At 42.6% G+C, this 20621-nt stretch overlaps 1 protein-coding gene across 1 annotated transcript in view; it reads left to right on the top strand.

Annotated features, from left to right (window-relative positions):
* Positions 1-2618: 2618 nt before the first annotated feature.
* Positions 2619-20621, top strand: part of LOC128700581 (multiple epidermal growth factor-like domains protein 6) — a gene marked incomplete at its 3' end in the record, with an annotated part of 145689 nt that continues 127686 nt past the window's right edge. Inside the window, 1 exon segment of the mRNA XM_070098865.1 lies at positions 2619-3452. Coding sequence (XP_069954966.1) covers positions 3367-3452 — 86 coding nt within the window.

Genomic DNA, 20621 nt, shown 5'->3' with positions numbered 1-20621 from the left:
ATAGCTTTAATTATCTGAATCAAGAACCCTTTACTGGCATCAAGGCACCTTCCCTTGAAGGGCGAGTCCTCTACCAGCACCGCGTCATCAGCAAACAGCAACAGTGCGACAACACCCACTTGATATCAGACTCGCTGCCTTTTAAGGCCCACCTCTCCCTAACACCTCAACACTCACTTATCTTAAAACTCTCTCTATAAACACATTAATCTAAACCCGTTTCTCACTTTCTTCATAGAAACTCCTTACTAATTTTCAACAACCTTCCACCTATTCGATACCAATTGATCCATATTAGTAACAAGAAATATTATATGACAGTGGTGTACAATTACTTTCAGCTCAAGCCTGTAGCTTCTCTGTCACATTCAGTATCAGAGACCCTTATCAGGCACTGTTAAATGAAGGAACTAACTCTCATGCAAGAAGAGAGCAAAGAATTGGGGATAGGCCAAGAATAGAACTGGAGAGTGGTCTTCAGTCGTAGAGAGAGCCAGGGTTCGATCCAGCAGCGGGGCCCTTGATGGTGAATTTCTCAGACTGGTTACCTCAAATTCCTTCTCATCTTATACCGTTCTTCTCTGTAATGAACTGATGAAACCACTGGCTGGAGAAACGTAAACATACCCGTGTGTTGAACGAGTGTCTCATTCACTAGTCTGGTTTCTAAACCATTGATATGATAATAAAGGCAAAGAGTCAAGAAGAAATTTCAGGCTTAACTGTCGATAATATTAAAATTATGTACACTGATGGGTCTAAGCAAGAGTACTGGCAGGGCTGCAGTTGCTCTTGTTGAGAGTACTGGCAGGGCTGCAGCTGCTCTTGTTGAGAGTACTGGCAGGGCTGCAGCTGCTCTTGTTGAGAGTACTGGCAGGGCTGCAGTTGCTCTTGTTGAGAGTACTGGCAGGGCTGCAGCTGCTCTTGTTGAGAGTACTGGCAGGGCTGCAGCTGCTCTTGTTGAGAGTACTGGCAGGGCTGCAGCTGCTCTTGTTGAGAGTACTGGCAGGGCTGCAGTTGCTCTTGTTGAGAGTACTGGCAGGGCTGCAGCTGCTCTTGTTGAGAGTACTGTCAGGGCTGCAGCTGCTCTTGTTGAGAGTACTGGCAGGGCTGCAGCTGCTCTTGTTGAGAGTACTGGCAAGGCTGCAGCTGCTCTTGTTGAGAGTACTGGCAGGGCTGCAGCTGCTCTTGTTGAGAGTACTGTCAGGGCTGCAGCTGCTGTTTTTGACACTTCCCTAAATAAGAACTCTAGCAACTATACTGAATTACCCATAAGAGTTAACAACTTGGAGTCTACACTGCATAACGAATTGTTTGAAATCCTATTGGCACTAAAATTATCTTACGATTATTACTAATTCTGTCGTCATTAAGGAACTTGACTCACATAATGACATGTTCACTGAAGAAGTCAAATGGTGATACTCGAAAATCAGAGACAAGGGAATTATTGTACGATTTGTATGGATTCCGTCACTCACTGAATTACCTGGAGACCTGGAGAGAGTTTCGGGGGTCAACGCCCCCGCGGCCCGGTCTGTGACCAGGCCTCCTGGTGGATCAGCGCCTGGTCAACCAGGCTGTTGCTGCTGGCTGCATGATGAAGTTGATAAGTCAGACAAAATACCCTGAAGGAAAATGTAGACTATAATTATGATATGTCTGTGTCTAGCATTAGGAATATTATAAGAACTAAATAATGCAGCAATATTATAGGAAAGTAATTAGTTACGTAAATCTTCCACTAACTGTGATAACTTGTTGTAGACATGTATGTCTACAACACTTGCAATGTGAAAAGACTGATGTTGTAGTAGCCAAGTTACTACAGCGTATGTGTATTCATATGGTCATGGACCGGGCCCCGGGGGCGTTGACCCCCGGAATACCCTCCAGGTATATGTTCTCGTACTCCCGTCCACATGATGGGTATGGGGACGCACAATATACTTGCCACTTCGGTGGCAAACTCTAAAATCAACGATATACAAATAATTCGTTATATTTCCATTGATTTCCACAGGGTTATAGGACAAATAGTTATGCGTCTGCGATGTATTGTTTATCGACCGTTGTTCAAGTGGCCCGTGGCCTGGTAGGTAAAGCTCTCGCTTCACAAGCTGAGGGCCCGTGGTTTAATTCCCGGTAAGGGTAGAAACATTGGGCATGTTTCCTTACACCTGTTGTCCCTGTTCACTCATCAGTAAAATGGGTACCAGGGTGTTAGTTGACTGGTGTCGGTCGCATCCCGGGACAAAATTGACGTAATTTGCCCGAAATGCTCAGCATAACAAGCGGCTTTCTGTATAACAGTGTCATTGATGTTAACTAGGACTGTATACCTTGTACTTATAGAAATAAAGATATATTATAATAAGCCAATAAACACATGACATATACTAAGAGTTAATTTTAACTCCTACATCATGTCTTAAAGTATTTTGATGTTAATGTACGGGTAAATTGCTGCCATAACACACAGGGACAATGGATAATCCTTAAACCTAACACACTGTTTCCTATTATTTGTTTACCTTGACAGGACGCATGCGTAAGAGGGTGCTGTGTTAGGTGCCAATGACAGAGTCAGACAAGGGTAGCCTCAGTAGCTTCCCGGGTGTCGTGTGGGTCGGGTGTGTCGCTGCGACCTCTGTCCTCTCCACCACGTGACTCTCATCACTGTACACTAATAAAAGACTTTTGTCTCAGTTTCTCCTTTGCGTTTTGAGAGATTTTTTGTCAAATAAGTGTCTTGGATTTTTTTTGCGGATCAGCTGACGAGAGAAAAGTGATAAATGATAACGTAGTTAGGAGTTAAGTATAGGCAGCTGGTTGTGTGTTTAACGAGGATAAACTAGTCGTTATGTAATTACCCCTCAATACCGACTTTCTGGCCCTAATATGCGTTTTTTAAGAGAAAACTTGTAAATAAAAGAAACCTTAACGCGGAGGTGGATTACGATCTGTAGTTCCCTCATGCTGGTGAAGGGCACTTGATCCAATGAATTTGAGTTGCCCCTCTGCATCCTTGGATCTAAACAGACTGCCTCCAAGCATCCAGGCGCTGTATGACCCCCGACGGTTTTAGCTCTGCCATCTTATTAAAATACGATTTGTGGTCGCAACACGTACGACACGATTTATACAAAAAAGTTCAGTGATTATATGAGTCAGATGTGTGATCCATACGGATTTAGAGCTTATTATTTTTAATATGCACGATCCGCAGTAACCATCTTAGCGTAGGGAAGAGGACAACTTTTATGTGAACCAGCTGTGTGTCGTGAAGACCAGCTGATCCAGGACCAGCTGTAGAGGGAGTGAACACAGCAGGCATCTCGGACACCACCTGGGAAACGAATAAGGATGGGGAACTTGGCAGCTGGTGTGACATGTCTGCTGCTGCAGCTGGTGGCAGCTGGAAGTGTCTTCAGTGCGCTGCAAAAGGGAATGTAAGTACAATAATACAGTACGTATTACATGGTAGTACAATAATACGGTACGTATTACATGGTAGTACAATAATACGGTATTACATGGTAGTACAATAATACAGTACGTATTACCTGGTAGTACAATAATACGGTACGTATTACATGGTAGTACAATAATACGGTACGTATTACATGGTAGTACAATAATACGGTACGTATTACATGGTAGTACAATAATACGGTATTACATGGTAGTACAATAATACAGTACGTATTACCTGGTAGTACAATAATACAGTACATATTACCTGGTAGTACAATAATACAGTACGTATTACCTGGTAGTACAATAATACAGTACGTATTACCTGGTAGTACAATAATACGGTACGTATTACCTGGTAGTACAATAATACGGTACGTATTACATGGTAGTACAATAATACGGTACGTATTACATGGTAGTACAATAATACGGTACGTATTACATGGTAGTACAATAATACGGTACGTATTACATGGTAGTACAATAATACGGTACGTATTACATGGTAGTACAATAATACGGTACGTATTACCTGGTAGATTGCTGTTAACATTCTTTGCCAGGTACGACCCCTCAAGGAAGGTTCCTTGATGCTGTTGAAGGGCTCTTGATTCTAGGAGATGGATTTCTCTTCCTCATCCTTTAATCGACCTTGATTATTTCCCATGTCCCCAGGTGCTACATGACCCCTTAGAGTTTAACGCTTGCTGCTAACAGGAACAACACGTGGGTTCTGAAATTACTGCACTGGAGGCCTTTCTAGAGCCTTGTACTCGAGGTATTACTTGTACCTTGTACTGGAGATGTTGGTACATTTACTGGAAGCGTTGCTTGTACCCTATACTGGAGGTGTTATTGGTACCTAGCACTGGAGGTATTATAAGTGTCACGTACTTCAGGTATTACTGATGCCTTGTGCCTTGTACTGGAGGTGTTACTAGTACCTCGTACTGGAGGCATTACGAGTGCCATGTATTGCAGGTATTACTAATGCCTTGTACTGGAGGTATTACTAGTGCCTTGTACTGGAGCAGAAACACTCGTGGTGCGGTCTTAGAGAATATTCTCCTCTCAAGTACACGTTGTCAGCCTCATTGATCAAGCCTCAGTATTCCTAGTTATCAGATAATGCGTCACCCTTGCGGGTTTAGTGCTTCCTTTTGAAAATAACAATAATAATTAATATTCTACACAGTCGTCATAATTTAAATTTCTAGACCAGTGACTTCATCGCTCGGCCGCTGACGTCTTCACCCGACCACTGACGTCATCGCCCGACCACTGACATCATCGCCCGACCACTGACGTCATCGCCCGACCACTCACAGCCTATAATGGTTCACATTTAATCCCTCCATTCAGTTCCCTCCTCTAGTTCACTAAGAATCTTACCATCACTCCATCTGGGCTTCCACTCTACTAACTCCCAGCCATCACTCCATCTAGGTCTCCCCCCACTAGAAACCCCAGCCATCACTCCATCCGGCCCTCCACTGACATTCCCAACCATCATTCCCTCTAACACACTCAAACATCATTCCATCTGGTCCTCCACTCCGCTAACACACCCAAACATCACTTCATCTGGTCCTCCACTCCACTAACACACCCAAACATCACTCCATCTGGTCCTCCACTCCGCTAACACACCATAGCAGCCATCATCACTCACGAAAACGCAATAACACGATTGCAAATAAACTACAAACTGTTAGTTACAGGTATATATAAATACAGCTATCATAGTTTAACGTGTGCGTAAATTACGCAGGATAAACCAAAATTACGCAAGATAATCCAAAAAAAAGCCAAAGTGATTTATTTCCATCGGGGTCCTTGCAATTCCCATTTTTTTTTCATTGGGGCTTTCGATTTCCATTTTTTTATTTCCATTGGGTCCTTGATTTTAGTCTAGATCCTTGATTTCTATTGGGGTCCTTAATTTCCACTGGAGTTCTTTATTTCCGTTTGGGTTATTGAAATTTCCATTGAGGTTATTGATTTCCATTGGGGTCCTTTGGATTTTCCATTGAGGTCCTTGATTCCCATTGGGGTCCTTTAAATTTCCACTGAGATCCTTGATTTCTATTAGGGGGTCCTTGGAATTTCCATTTAGGTCCTCAATTCCCATTGTGATCCTTGATTTGTTGGCATTCGTGAATCGTCTTAGGCTCGTGAGAGTCTCTTTGGTCTTGGAAGATCTGGAAGATCTTTGGTCTTGGAAGATCTGGAAGATCTTTGGTCTTGGAAGATCTGGAAGATATTTGGTCTTGGAAGATCTGGAAGATCTTTGGTCGTGGAAGATCTGGAAGATCTTTGGTCGTGGAAGATCTGGAAGATCTTTGGTCTTGGAAGATCTGGAAGATCTTTGGTCTTGGAAGATCTGGAAGATCTTTGGTCTTGGAAGATCTGGAAGATCTTTGGTCTTGGAAGATCTGGAAGATCTTTGGTCTTGGAAGATCTGGAAGATCTTTGGTCTTGGAAGATCTGGAAGATCTTTGGTCTTGGAAGATCTGGAAGATCTTTGGTCTTGGAAGATCTGGAAGATCTTTGGTCTTGGAAGATCTGGAAGATCTTTGGTCTTGGAAGATCTGGAAGACCTTTGGTCTTGGAAGATCTGGAAGATCTTTGGTCGTGGAAGATCTGGAAGATCTTTGGTCTTGGAAGATCTGGAAGATCTTTGGTCTTGGAAGATCTGGAAGATCTTTGGTCTTGGAAGATCTGGAAGATCTTTGGTCTTGGAAGATCTGGAAGATCTTTGGTCTTGGAAGATCTGGAAGATCTTTGGTCTTGGAAGATTTGGAAGTTCTTTGATCTTGGCAGATTTGTTGTGTTTGACCATGGAAGATTTCCAGTTCTTTGACCTTGGAAGATGTGGAGTTTTTTTGACCTTCCAAGATTTGGCGTTATTTGACCTTTCCAGGTCTTGTAACATCAAGATCTTGATCTTGATGTTACAAGACCTGGATTCATTTAAAGTTTTTATTTTTTATTTCATAATTTACACACACAAAAAAGTTAATGTGTGCATGAGAACGTATCGTAAATAAAAATTTTGTGACCGTAAATCCTAAAGGGCTCTTGATCCAAAGAAAAGGAGCTATTCTCTGTTTTTTCCTTTATAAAAAATATTCGTATTTACTTTTAATTGTGCCTCCTTCAGTCTTGTTATTCCTATCATGACGTTGTTCCTGCTATATATATATATATATATATATATATATATATATATATATATATATATGTCGTGCCGAATAGGCAGAACTTGCGATCTTGGCTTAAATAGCAACGCTCATCTTGCCATATAGGACAAGCGAAAATTGTGTATGCAATAATTTCGCAAAAATCATTCTAAACCTAACGAAAAAAATATATTTCGTTGTGTTTGTTTAGTATTAAATTACTGTTAACGCATTTAAAATATAGTAGGATTAGGCTAAAATAGATAGCGCTCGTTATAATAAGGTTAGGTAAGCTTCCTAAGATTCTTTTGGTGCAAAAATTAAAAATTTTTACATTAACATTAATGAAAAAAATATATCTTTAAACGTATAAGAGAAATTTTTAGAAAGGACTTAATTTTAAATGAGTTCTTGCTAATTGACCAGTTTTACATATTCGGCACGACATTATATATATATATATATATATATATATATATATATATATATATATATATATATAATGTATATATGTATATAACAATCCTGTAGATAGTAAAGAGATGCTATGAAGGAGATCCCACACAGGTAAACGAAGTTCAGGTGGCCTTGAACACAAGAAGATTGTAAACTCTGATCTGACCAACATTATTCCATGACCGGGGTAGATATACCCTCTCGTTAATCCCAAAGTCCTCTCTCCAACACCTCATTTCCCAGCCCTGATATCAGGAACCATCTCTCGGGGCCATTTCAGGAAATTCCTTCCATCCGGCTCTCGTGTCTACCCAATCGCATCGTAGGTGAGATCTACACTCCTGCTTACTTCTATTATTATGGCAAGACTATCATCAATAACCCGAGCTGGATGCAGTATTAGTTCAATAATTCTATGGAGAGTAATTTGTTATAGGTGTTAAATACTGGTCGCATTACTGTCTTAAAAATGTGTCAGGCTACAATATTAAAAATGGCTCATGTTTTTTGTGTTGAATATGAGTTATGCTACACAGAAGTCCTGAACTGAGTCAAGCAATTATATATACATATATATATATATATATATATATATATATATATATATATATATATATATATATATATATATATATATATATATATATATATATATATATATATATATATATAATTGCACACACATATATAATGTGTGTGCGTGTGCAATAATCACGGATAAGCGATAAAATATGAAAAAACAACCACTTGGAGGAGATGAATGATAACTCCAGGCCTTTCTTGTTGCAGCCAACCCTTTCTCAAGAGCTTGCAATGTTGAAATGGACATAAGGATTCCTCCTGTTGTGGTTGGGGCCCCACATAAGGAAGTTTATGTGGTAATATGAGGGAGGGATGTGTTGCGTAGCTCCCTGAGCGACATATGGTCTCTACACCTGATTTACATATGAAAGGAATGTAAGGGGGCAACAACACTGTCTTGGCTGACACTGGGCTGAGTAGTGTTGCAGCAGCTGACAAGATCACAACACAGTGATGTAACACATTTTGCGTTTCCCTTTCTACTTGCATATCTCCTTTCTCCTCTCTCTCATCTCATTTCTGCTTTCTCTCTCTCTCTCTCTCTCTCTCTCTCTCTCTCTCTCTCTCTCTCTTTCTTTCTCTCATATCTCCTTTCACCTCTCTTCTCTATCTCTCCTCTCCCTCTATCTCTCCTCTCTGCTTTCTCTCCCTTTTCCTCCTTTCTCCTCTCTATTTTTTACACAGGGTTTGACAAGGTTAGGTTAAGGATCCCTAGTTTTATTGACAAGCTATTTACAGGTTAAGGATTCCTAACTGCGTCCAGGAATTAGACTCGGAAATAATGTGGTGTTTTAATAAATTATTTAGCTACTTGGAAATTGTCAGTAAACTGGTGCTGAGAGATTTTGATCCAAGGAAAATTAATTTCTCCGGTGATGACCTAGGCAATTTTTATTTTGGCATATGATTCTGTTCATGCTTAGGTTGGTGGGGTGAACAAGTGGGTGGTGGGGTGAGTTTGAACAAGTGGGTGGTGGGGTGAACAAGTGGGTGGTGGGGTGAGTTTGAACAAGTGGGTGGTGGGTGAACAAGTGGGTGGTGGGGTGAGTTTGAACAAGTGGGTGGCGGGGTGAACAAGTGGGTGGTGGGATGAGTATGGACAAGTGGGTGTTGGGGTGAGTATGAACAAGTGGGTGTTGGGGTGAGTATGAACAAGTGGGTGTTGGGGTGAGTATGAACAAGTGGGTGGTGGGGTGAGTTTGAACAAGTGGGTGGTGGGGTGAACAAGTGGGTGGTGGGATGAGTATGGACAAGTGGGTGTTGGGGTGAGTATGAAGAAGTGGGTGGTGGGGTGAACAAGTGGGTGGTGGAGTATGAACAAGTGGGTGGTGGAGTATGAACAAGTGGGTGGTGGAGTATGAACAAGTGGGTGGTGGAGTATGAACAAGTGGGTGGTGAGGTGAACAAGTGGGTGGTGGGATGAGTATGGACAAGTGGGTGGCGGGGTGAGTATGGACAAGTGGGTGGCGGGGTGAGTATGAACAAGTGGGTGTTGGGGTGAACAAGTGGGTGGTGGAGTATGAACAAGTGGGTGATGGGGTGAACAAGTGGGTGGTGGAGTATGAACAAGTGGGTGGTGGAGTATGAACAAGTGGGTGTTGGGGTGAGTATGAAGAAGTGGGTGGTGAGGTGAGTATGAAGAAGTGGGTGGTGGGGTGAGTATGAAGAAGTGGGTGGTGGGGTGAGTATGAAGAAGTGGGTGGTGGGGTGAGTATGAAGAAGTGGGTGGTGGGGTGAGTATGAACAAGTGGGTGGTGGGGTGAGTATGAACAAGTGGGTGGTGGGGTGAGTATGAAGAAGTGGGTGGTGGGATGAGTATGAAGAAGTGGGTGGTGGGATGAGTATGAAGAAGTGGGTGGTGGGATAAGTATGAACAAGTGGGTGGTGGGGTGAGTATGAAGAAGTGGGTGGTGGGGTGAGTATGAAGAAGTGGGTGGTGGGGTGAACAAGTGGGTGGTGGGGTGAGTATGAAGAAGTGGGTGGTGGGGCGAGTATGAAGAAGTGGGTGGTGGGGTGAACAAGTGGGTGGTGGGGTGAGTATGAAGAAGTGGGTGGTGAGGTGAGTATGAAGAAGTGGGTGGTGGGGTGAGTATGAACAAGTGGGTGGTGGGATGAGTATGAACAAGTGGGTGGTGGGGTGAGTATGAAGAAGTGGGTGGTGGGGTGAGTATGAAGAAGTGGGTGGTGGGGTGAACAAGTGGGTGGTGGGGTGAGTATGAAGAAGTGGGTGGTGGGGCGAGTATGAAGAAGTGGGTGGTGGGGTGAACAAGTGGGTGGTGGGGTGAACAAGTGGGTGGTGGGGTGAGTATGAAGAAGTGGGTGGTGAGGTGAGTATGAAGAAGTGGGTGGTGGGGTGAGTATGAACAAGTGGGTGGTGGGGTGAGTATGAACAAGTGGGTGGTGGGGTGAGTATGAACAAGTGGGTGGTGGGGTGAACAAGTGGGTACTGGGGTAAATGTGAACAGTTGAACATAAGAGAGGAGGAACACTGCAGCAGGCCTACTGGCCCATACTTGACAAGTCCTTGCCAAACCCAAACCCACTAAAAAAAATATTCACCCGACCCATTACTATCAATGTTACCCAGTGAATAAGCTTCCATAACTCTATTAATTAAAGTGTAAGTCCCATTCATATCGCTTTCATGTATCCATCTAACCTATATTTGAAGTTACCTAAGCTTTCATGACCGTACCTAAGCTTCAATAACTCTACTTAAGCTTTCATGACCCTACCTAAGCTTCAGTGACCCTAAGCTTCCATGTCCCTACCTAAGCGTCAATAGCCCCACAGGGCAGATTGTTCTGATCATCGATTACTCTCCAATCCAGTACTTTCCTATATCTTTTCTAAATCTAAATTTATCCAATTTGAATCTGTTAATAAAACCTTTACCTCCATAAGTGGTTCCAGTGATTGATATCCTCTAGACAAGATAAACCTGGTTTTTTTTTTTTTTTTTTTTTTTACGAGAAGCACTGTAGCAGGGAGGTCCCGGATCCTGTTCGTAACAGCAACTCTCTTAAATTTTTACGGTCTTTCAAGTTTTCTAAACTACTGAATGCCTTACCAGTCACACTAAAATATTGTCAACACATCAAAACTTTTAAATCTAGACCTTTTTTTAAGATGTCAAGTCGTTTTTAGACCAGGACAAGGACTGTGAAGTCTCTTCCCCCTCCCCCAGTTACGAAAGTTCTGACAGAACCTCAACCCGAGGGTTTCGTGGAACCCATTCTTTGATTATAATAATTCGTGGAACCCAGATTGAAAACACCCCTTCCCCCTCCCCAACTTCACACACACACATACAAAAGAGGGGGAGGGGGGCTAAACACACAAGTCGGTCAGTGGTTATCAACATTAAATCCCTTTTATAATCCACGGCCACAACCCACAGAGGGATTTTACCCAGAGAACCACAGTGTGTATGACGGTAACACATCACCCTCCCCCGCACCTCTTTTAATGTCTCCAGAAGGTGGCTGGTTCTTTGGTAAAGCTTATAACAGCAGCTGCTAGCACGAACAGTTTAGTGGCTTCGCCCTAAGAGGGCACAATACCAAACAAGGGTAATATAAAACACTTTTAAAATAACAAGGTTCCTGTGCACACACAATATAGTGTACCTGAAGGGTGTTCCGGGGGTCAACGCCCCCGCGACCAGATCTCCCGGTTGATCAGGGCCTGAGCAACCCGACTGTTACTGCTGGCCTCACGTAGTCCCGTTCGCACAGGAGTCATTTCATCTCACACACGGGACCAAAAGTTGTGACTCGACCCCTGCAACCACACATAGGTGAGTACTGGCGGGGAACAGGGAGAAAGAGGTAAGATTTATTTTTTATTTACCAGAATTAAATACAACGGCAGGTGCTGCTACTCTATTACATATAATACTGAGTGGGAACAGTCAGTTATGTTTCCCTGTTGAATAAATCAGTAAAAAAAAAACATATCACGGGTGGGATTGAACCCGCGATCAGTCTCAAAACTCAGTCTGAGTTAGGAGACTTCAGCTGAAGCTTCAAGAGCTACGGGAGCTTTACAGGTTTTTCAGTTTAGCTGGTGTCACTATTGCTTAAAAACTGCCATCTGTCAGGATTACTTCTCCATACACAGGAGAAATAGAATTTTATGAAGATTTCCTCATGAGGACAGAGCCAGGAAGAGTGGGTAGGGTAGATGAGAGGGAGGGGAGGAGGAGGAGGAGGAGGAGGAGGGGAAGCGAAGGAGAGAATGAGAGGCGGGGAAGAGAGTGAGGTGGAAAGGGGAGCGATAAAGGAGGAGGACTGGGGAAGCGAAAGTAAATAGAGTAGAGGAAGAGGTTGGAAAATTTTCAAGGTCTGGTTAAGAATAAATTAAACACTAGGCAGCATCCTCTGCGGTCCAGCAATACCTGATTAATGTAATTTATAACGTATTTTAATAATTATTAGAACAAAATTGTAAATATTTTTTATTTTGGGTACTGTAGCCCCCCCCCCACACACACAATTTATTAGTTGTTTTTTTTCAAGAGTTGTTATCGTACCTCAGGTCATTTCAAAACACAAGTCATATCTCGGGTATACTGCCCTCCCCTCCCCAGGATGCGACCCACAACAGTCGACTAACACCCAGGTACTTACTTACCTCTAGGTGAACAAGGGCAGCAGGTATAAGGAAACATGCCCAACGTTTCTATCCACGCTGGGATCGAACCACGAGCACTCACTATGTGAGCAGAGTGCACTACCAACCTAGTCACGACTCATAGGTCTTGATTTAAGGAAGTGGACTTAGAACCCCCTTTCCTGATTATATCCCATTGCCCAGGCATTATGTAGCCACTACGTGTTTAGCACTTCCCTTATGAATATAATATTCTCTCTTATGAATATAATATTCTCTCTTATGAATATAATATTCCCCGATGTGACCTGACCTCAGCACCCTTGTTAAACTGATAGCATGATCCATCTTTGAAAATAAATTGACCAACGGCCAATGTGGAGACTGTGAGACAAGCGCGCGCGCACACACACACACACACACACACACACACACACACACACACACACACACACACACACACACACACACACACACACACACACACACACACACACACTCGACCCCTGCAACCACAAATAGGTGAGTACACACATGCACTTTGTATATATACACCTAAAGAGGCAATGTCACTTCGCCAGAAATCGGACGACAGTTTCTCTTCACTGCAGGAAATTAAATACACAAATAATCCTATGTGCGGATTAATTGTGCATTGTCCCAGTCACAGCACGGTGCTTTTTTATTAAAGAAATTAAACGTGGCGAAGCACGACACATCCAGACGTCGTCGTGAGCTGCTGGGATTCCCTACAAAACGCCAAATCTCCGCCACACACCAGAGAACTATAAATCCATTTACAATTTATTCTCTGGATCAATAGTACGAATAATACTCCTGGTGATTATCCAGGTCGATCCATCTTCATGTCAGAGAAAGTCCTGCTGAGGCAGAACCTACGCGGTAGCACCAGAAAATCTGAGTATACAGATAAAGCGGTAGTACTGTTAGTTTCTGGGTTTATATATTCAAATCCTGGCCTTCCTGACACTTTCGTACTTATAGATCCGATGGAGCATCGGGTGCTACATAGTGGTAGTAGTGATCAACAGTTAATTGATCTTAGTGGAAGGAAGAATTAAGCCATAACTCAACAGATGCAGCCAGTTGGAAGTTAGAGGTACTGTATGAATTATCGACCAACTGGAATAAAGACTAAGGAGAATGGAAACCTTTTGAGTGCTTTTCTTGGAGATCAAATATTTTCAAATCCATGGAAAGCAATTGAAATACCAGACATAAGTCAGTGAGAACACTAGGATAGGTGTAAGAGACACCCGTTATTTCGGGTTACAATGTTTACTGAGTACTTAAGAGCTAAGAGTCTCACCAGTAGAGAGCTATACTGGTTCTTAGTGATGCTGGGGATGAGGGCAGATTCTAAGCATTTTAAGCTATTTGTCTAGTAAAATAACTACCTCAACTGTTGATCAGTGTACGCGGTGTTGCAAATTGTGGTGGTTAACGCAAGCGTTAATAGTGGCTGAAATAGCATAGGTTTCGCGACACACATTAGAGAACAGATACCCCTGTCTCTCCAAAAATACCGATGACTCCTCCTACAGTTCACAACAGTACTACATGTATTGGTCAAAAGGTACGCTAGTTATTTCAGGAGACAGAATCGGGAAGACATACACGATCTATTTTCATCCACACTAGACACCATGGCAGCGCCCTCGGCTTGCATGTTATTCAGCAAGCATTGTGACCTGACATACCAGATGTCCCTTACATCTTTCTTTGCGTCCTCACTTTATGTATTTTTATGTATTTCACATTACTCTTTCTGGAGTCGAGAAGGCTTGATTTCTAAGCGAAACTTGTCCCAGATAGTTTCCATATTGCTTAGTGTTCTTAATCCAGACGGCTACATCACACCCTCGTTTTTGCATTGGACCATCTGTCAACTAGATGGTGTGACTTTGAGCCTTCCACAATATGCTTAGGTCATGACTCAACAACTTGCTTTGGCCCACTGAAACCACTCCAGCAGACTGCTTCTTCGCCTTTAAACAGTAATTTTCTGTGGCCCCACTACAGGCCAGAATGCCTGAAAACAATCATCTGTGCCACCTGGCAGATCTGGGATTACGGAGTCCCTGAGAGAGGGCCAACGGAGTTTATACTTGCAGATCTGCGCAGCTTCCAAGCAGCCACTGAGCGGATCATCATGAGATTACGTCCCGTGTCAGGTATCATTATAAGGAGAATAATCTAACATTTACAAATGTTTTACACTAGAAACACAAGGGCAAGCATTGAGCAGTTACATGATTCAAAATCAAGTTGGGTAAAGTTAGTCAGGAAACAGGACAAGCGTTTCCTGACGCAGATCTTAGAAAATATTGACTTTAATGGTATACAGCAACTTGCATAAGTTACATCTATTTTTCACATATTACAGTTCATTAAGATTCAAGCATGGGAAGTACTCATAAATCTTTGGGTTGCACTTAATCAAGAGACGAACGTGGAAGGTTGCATGACTTAGCTGCGCCACTTGTTTGATCGTAATTTAAACAAGTATGAGCTAGATAAGTCTTACAATAATGCAATTAATCTAAAAGTTCTTTTACAATTACAATTTCTAAAAATATTTCATTTACATTCAGCATTCGTTAACTCTGGTTATTTAAAAACGGTCAAATGAGATGTCGTTGGTGCCGTCTCCAGCAACAGAAGCATCGGCTACCCTTTAGATACTGTCTTGCTTCTCTTCCCTATAGGGTCTGCGCCATTAAAAGGATTATCTTATGACTAAGACCCGTGTCAGGTTTTTTCCCCACTGATGAATAACCTAGCACAGTTTTAACAGTACACGCAGACCATGTAAACCCAACATTCGGTAGCTGTCTTAGACTGGCGAGGATTTCCTTGTTGGTCTTTATCCTCTAAACTAAATACAGCTGGGCTACTGCTCCGAAAGGCAGGCGACTATCAGTATTTGTTTACACAGGACAATTGGTTGGCAACGACCCCAGTGAGTGATCAGTCACCCTCAGGGCGACCAGCTCAGCTTTATAACACTGATGGATGATGGACAAGTTCCAGCTGCAAGCTTATGCCGCTAACACACGCACATGAGCTCTAGCTCCTCGCTTTCTAGCCCTTTAGCTCTTGCTCTCTCCCGTTAGTGCGTGCCACTAGAGTGTAGGGTCTGATATGGGAGAATGACGTACGAGATACTGAAAGGTATTTATTGACAGGGACAAAGTGATATTGATGAGGTGGTGGACTCAGGAGACGAAGCTGAAAGCTTAACCAACACCACCTATATGAACCTCCGGGTTGCTACATAAGCTTAAACTTTATTTTAAATTATTATATAAAAATAGTGGGAAATTATCAACAATGGTTATAAATGACCATAATTTTTAAAGGGGTGGACCGGTAAGCCAGCGGAAGGCCTCGGTCAGATGACCAAAAGCTCCAAAGGCGGGTCATCATCTGACTAAGACCCGCGTCAGGAAACATTTGTCCTGTTTCCTGACGAACCTTACCTAACCTAACCTAGTGGGAAATCGGTAAACGCGTAGGGGCCATAGAGCAAGGGAGGTGGTGGGTTGCTCCATTTTACTGGATTATTAAGAAATCCTTCACCAGCATCTAGGCACCCATAAGCCCTTGAAGGAAACTAACTGTATCAGCTGTGCTTGTGTAGCGGATAAGCTAATTCATTTGTTTTTATTTAGACACAACTGGTGCGTATGGATTTAACGGGACTACTACCCTCTCACCACATACACTGTATGACCCTTACGGGTTTTGAACTTTCTCATGAACATATCAGCGATGTAAAACAAAATGTGGTTAACCCAATATGTGGCTCGCCAAATATTCTGTATCCGCCAATAAATCTGGATAGGAACTATCTGGGACAACATCGGTAGTCAAATGTTGGTGACGCTACAGCCCACGAGAAGGAAAAGAACTAAGGTTCGAGGGAAAAATCTCACTGAATTTGGAACTACTGCAACAAGCTCTTAAAAGAAGCTCCTTGAGTGTGATGGCTGTGATAAAGCGACCGAGCTGGATGACATAGCACTGGAGGCAAGCGTCGTAAAGAGCTGCGAATATAATGCTGATAAATTCCAGAAAGTTAGAAATCGACGACGCCAGTCATCAGAAGGTAGGAGGAGATGCAGAAGTTGAAACTCGGCACCACAGAGGATCTCACCTTCAAGGATCACAACAGTGTCATTATCACATCTGCGAGGAAAGTGATAGGATGGATAATGAGAACTTCAAAACAAGAATCTTTTTAAGAAACTTGTTCTTTCTTGGCTGGAATACTGCTGTACATTAACAGTCCCATTCGTGGCAGGTGAAAATGCAGATCTAAAGAATGTACACAGCAACTTCACTGTACATATTAGTACAGTCAAGCACTTTAATTACTAGAAAAGTTAAGTCCCTTGACCTGCACTCACTGGAACTCAGGCGAGAAAGATGCATCATAATCTACACTTGGAAAATCCTAGTGACTGGTTCCAAATCTGGACACAAAAATCATTCTCTATAAAAGCAAAAGACTGCAGACGGTGCAACATACCTCCAACATACCCTAAGACCGGTGTCCAAGAATGGAGGCCTGGTCGAGAACCTCGAGGTATACACAGTATAAAAAAAAAATACTTTCCGTTGTACAGATAAACAGCATCGATCTTTATAACCACAAAGAAAGCAAGTATGTACTCCAGCGAGACAACCCGTGTAATTACATTGTACGTAACACTAGAAGCGAAGCTGTGAACAACTGTCGTCCTGGTTAGGGAGAGTTTGGAGTATAGGGACTAGTGACTTCGTCTCCAATACGCGCATTAGTCAGGATTTCCGCCTTTTGTGTAAGGCAGCTGACGCTTCCCCACCCGTGTTATGTGGTGTGGGTGGTGACGGGGCAGCGTTGGTGACGGGGCAGCGGTGGTAACGGGGCAGGGGTGACCACCATATAAACACCCACACACCCTCACTGACTGAGAGGTCCTTTATCGCCATACTCTTTCAGTCGTCGTTTTATTGTTAGTGTTTGTTCCTGTGTAACTATTCTCATTATGAACGTATTGTTCTTGATTGCAAGTACACGAACAGGGGTTTCATCCAGCTCCTCTGAGGAAGGCAATATTCCCAGGATGCAGCACGAATTTCCTCTCTATATCGCGACCCTGAGTTTCTGGAAGAGGAACCTGGCTGCTCTGTGACCCATGACTGCCTAACGAGCTGTATGTCCAACACTTTCGGGAAACTGAGTATGCCTCTCTTATGATCCAAGATTCAACAGGAACAGGCAGGATTAAGGAACAAGTGTCGACATCTCGCTCACATCCACCAGCTTGTAGGTGTTCCTGCTCCTCTCTGTGTCACTTAGCACAGGACCTTCAACATGACACAATGGAGTGTCCAGTTATCAGTGAACTTTGTAAATTATTTATCTTCTCCGAGGCACTTGAGGATATCCACACTGTCCATCTTAAATTTGTCAGGCCTGGTTACCAGTCCGGTGGCGCTCTAGTTGTATGTGAATGTATTCTGCATAAATTGCATGTGTGTATGTGGTATTTCCTCTTCATCTTTCCCTCCCTCATCTTTCTCTTTTCTCTTTCCATTTTCTCATCTTCCCCCTCCCTCGTCTTCCTCTTTTCTCCTTCCTCTATCTTCCCATTTTCTCCTTCCTCTATCTTCCCCTCTGTCTTCTCACACCCTCGTCTTTCCCTTACTCACCTTTCCCTCATCCTCATCTTCCGTTCCTTTTTTCCCCTTCTACCCCCCCCCACCACTGTGTTCTTCTTTGCATCTCTCCCATCTACACACTTTCCACTTGTATTCTATCATTTATTCATCTGCTTCACCGCGTCACACAAACCATAACATCGTTGCAGCCAATGTAAAAAAAAATCCTCACTTTTTTTTTCTCTTCTCACTCGTTCACCCTCGTTTCATTCTCATCATTATTCTCCTCTTCCTCATTACTCCCCCATCCTTCGTCGCCTCACCTGTCTTCAGTTTATAAGTCCTTCACAGTGCATTTGTTTAATCTTTATTATGACTAATGGATTAAAAATGTCATCTCTAAGCTGTGGGACTGAAGCTTCACACTCCCTCTTTACATCTTCCAATTTTCACTGTATTAGACTGATGAAAGCACTGGTTGGAGAAACGTTTCCACAGTAGAGATTTCCAAATGTTGTAAGTGTCTTATTCATTTACCTGTCAGTTTTCTAACCCATTTGCATATTCTTAGGTATTTGTCTTCTGTTCCTCATCGTCTCCCTTATTTATTTTCTCCATGCACTTCTCTTCTTCAACATTGTCCTTTTTCCTAGGAAGCGTTTGAATGGGTTAGGAAAAAGTTCGGATAAGTACTGTGATAAGATCTAAGACTCGTGAGAAAGGTATGCTTAAGGGTTTCTGAAGATCAAAGTCACGTCATCTCTGGTACATCTTGAGTCACGAGGCGGATGCTGGCAAGACGCTGTGAAGGAACCGCTGCCGGGCGTGATAACCGTCCTTCATCTTGTGAGGAAAGACGATAAGAGGGTGAAGATGCTTCTTTTTAAGATGTCCAAAAATAACATACGCGTTTGATGTTATAAAAATGCATCTTACGTCAATCACTTGTCTTCATGTGCTATAAAGTTAGTAAATAAATGAGATGCAAGTGATCAGAGCGTATACGAATATCACGAAGGTACGTAAGATAAGATGAGATTTCGTTCGGATTTTTAACCCCGGAGGGTTAGCCACCCAGGATAACCCAAGAAAGTCAGTGCGTCATCGAGGACTGTCTAACTTATTTCCATTGGGGTCCTTAATCTTGTCCCCCAGGATGCGACCCACACCAGTCGACTAACACCCAGGTACCTATTTGCTGCTAGGTGAACAGGACAACAGGTGTAAGGAAACGTGTCGAAATGTTTCCACCCGCCGGGAATCGAACCCGGGCCCTCCGTGTGTGAAGCGGGAGCTTTAGCCACCAGGCCACCGGGCCATTATTATTATTATATGATTTCATGGTATAATTATTATTTTTATTATCATTAGTAGTAGGATTATAATTACTATTGGTATTATTATACAACGCCGTGGGAATGGAAGATACTCTGGTTTAATTTAATGCTCTGCATACAAGGGGCTTTTGGTATGTACACTTAACCATTGTATTTCTTTGTACATCTATGTATCATGTCCAAATTAATAATAAATAAATAAAAAGGGAAAAGTAGCTGCCGTACCTTGAATCACATAACCTTCAGCAGCATTCAGGCGCCACCTTCCCTCTCCCTGAAGTAAGTTCATACATTTACCACTGCTTCCTGACGTATTCATTGAGATTAATTATATTATTGTTTACGTTATGATGAAGACAAGAACGTCAACACGTGCCCTACCTTCGTACCTTTAATACAAGTGTGACCAGTTTCGAGGTTTTTCTGAGTGATGAATGCTGAGAAGCATATAGGTTTGGTGGGCCCCGTCAGCTAGAAACTTCCTGAGTTCTGGTTGACGTGTCTGGAATGAGACCCGATTCATCTTGCAGGCTTTACAACCTCGTCCCAGAAGCCTACATGAAGATGTAGCTATTGGCACTGATCCATCTCTCCTTGTAAAAGTAATATTTTTTTTGTGAATTACTGACATGGTGTTTGTACGCCGCTGGGAGCTATATCTGTTCTTGTATTGGCGAGACAACATCTATATCTGTTCTTGTATTGGCGAGACGACATCTATATCTGTTCTTGTATTGGCGAGACAACATCTATATCTGTTCTTGTATTGGCGAGACAACATCTATATCTGTTCTTGTATTGGCGAGACGACATCTATATCTGTTCTTGTATTGGCGAGACGACATCTATACGAGAGATTTAGTACCTGATATTGCAATTAGACGTTCCTGTTCAACACTGCTTTAAATGAGGGTAACAATATCGCAACCATCGCAGCCTAGTGGACAGCGCTGGCCTAGAAAATTTGATTTGGAAGAAAATATTGGGAAGTATTCTTTAACAGTAGAGTTGTGGGGAGAAAGTAGGCTGTTGGAGTCATTAAACTTAGGCTAATATGCCTACTGCATTGCTCATAAATTTTTTTTTGTAGGTTTATGTAGCTTAAACTGTTTAAATACAGTAAACAGTATATGAAACTGACGAATGCATCTCATACGAAAATAAGCGTTGTGAAATTATAAATTCCTATCTGCGGTATGCTAAGCACCAGCTGACATGTAAATCACCATAGTCATTAGGAGCTTACTAAATATAATATTGCAATCATTGGCTTGTATAGAAAGTAATTAACCATCACTGC

The sequence above is a fragment of the Cherax quadricarinatus genome, chromosome 65 (assembly GCF_038502225.1).
Source record: "Cherax quadricarinatus isolate ZL_2023a chromosome 65, ASM3850222v1, whole genome shotgun sequence".
Taxonomy (NCBI): domain Eukaryota; kingdom Metazoa; phylum Arthropoda; class Malacostraca; order Decapoda; family Parastacidae; genus Cherax; species Cherax quadricarinatus.
The sequence above is the reverse complement of the archived record's forward strand: the minus strand, read 5'-3'. Positions and strand labels throughout refer to the sequence as shown.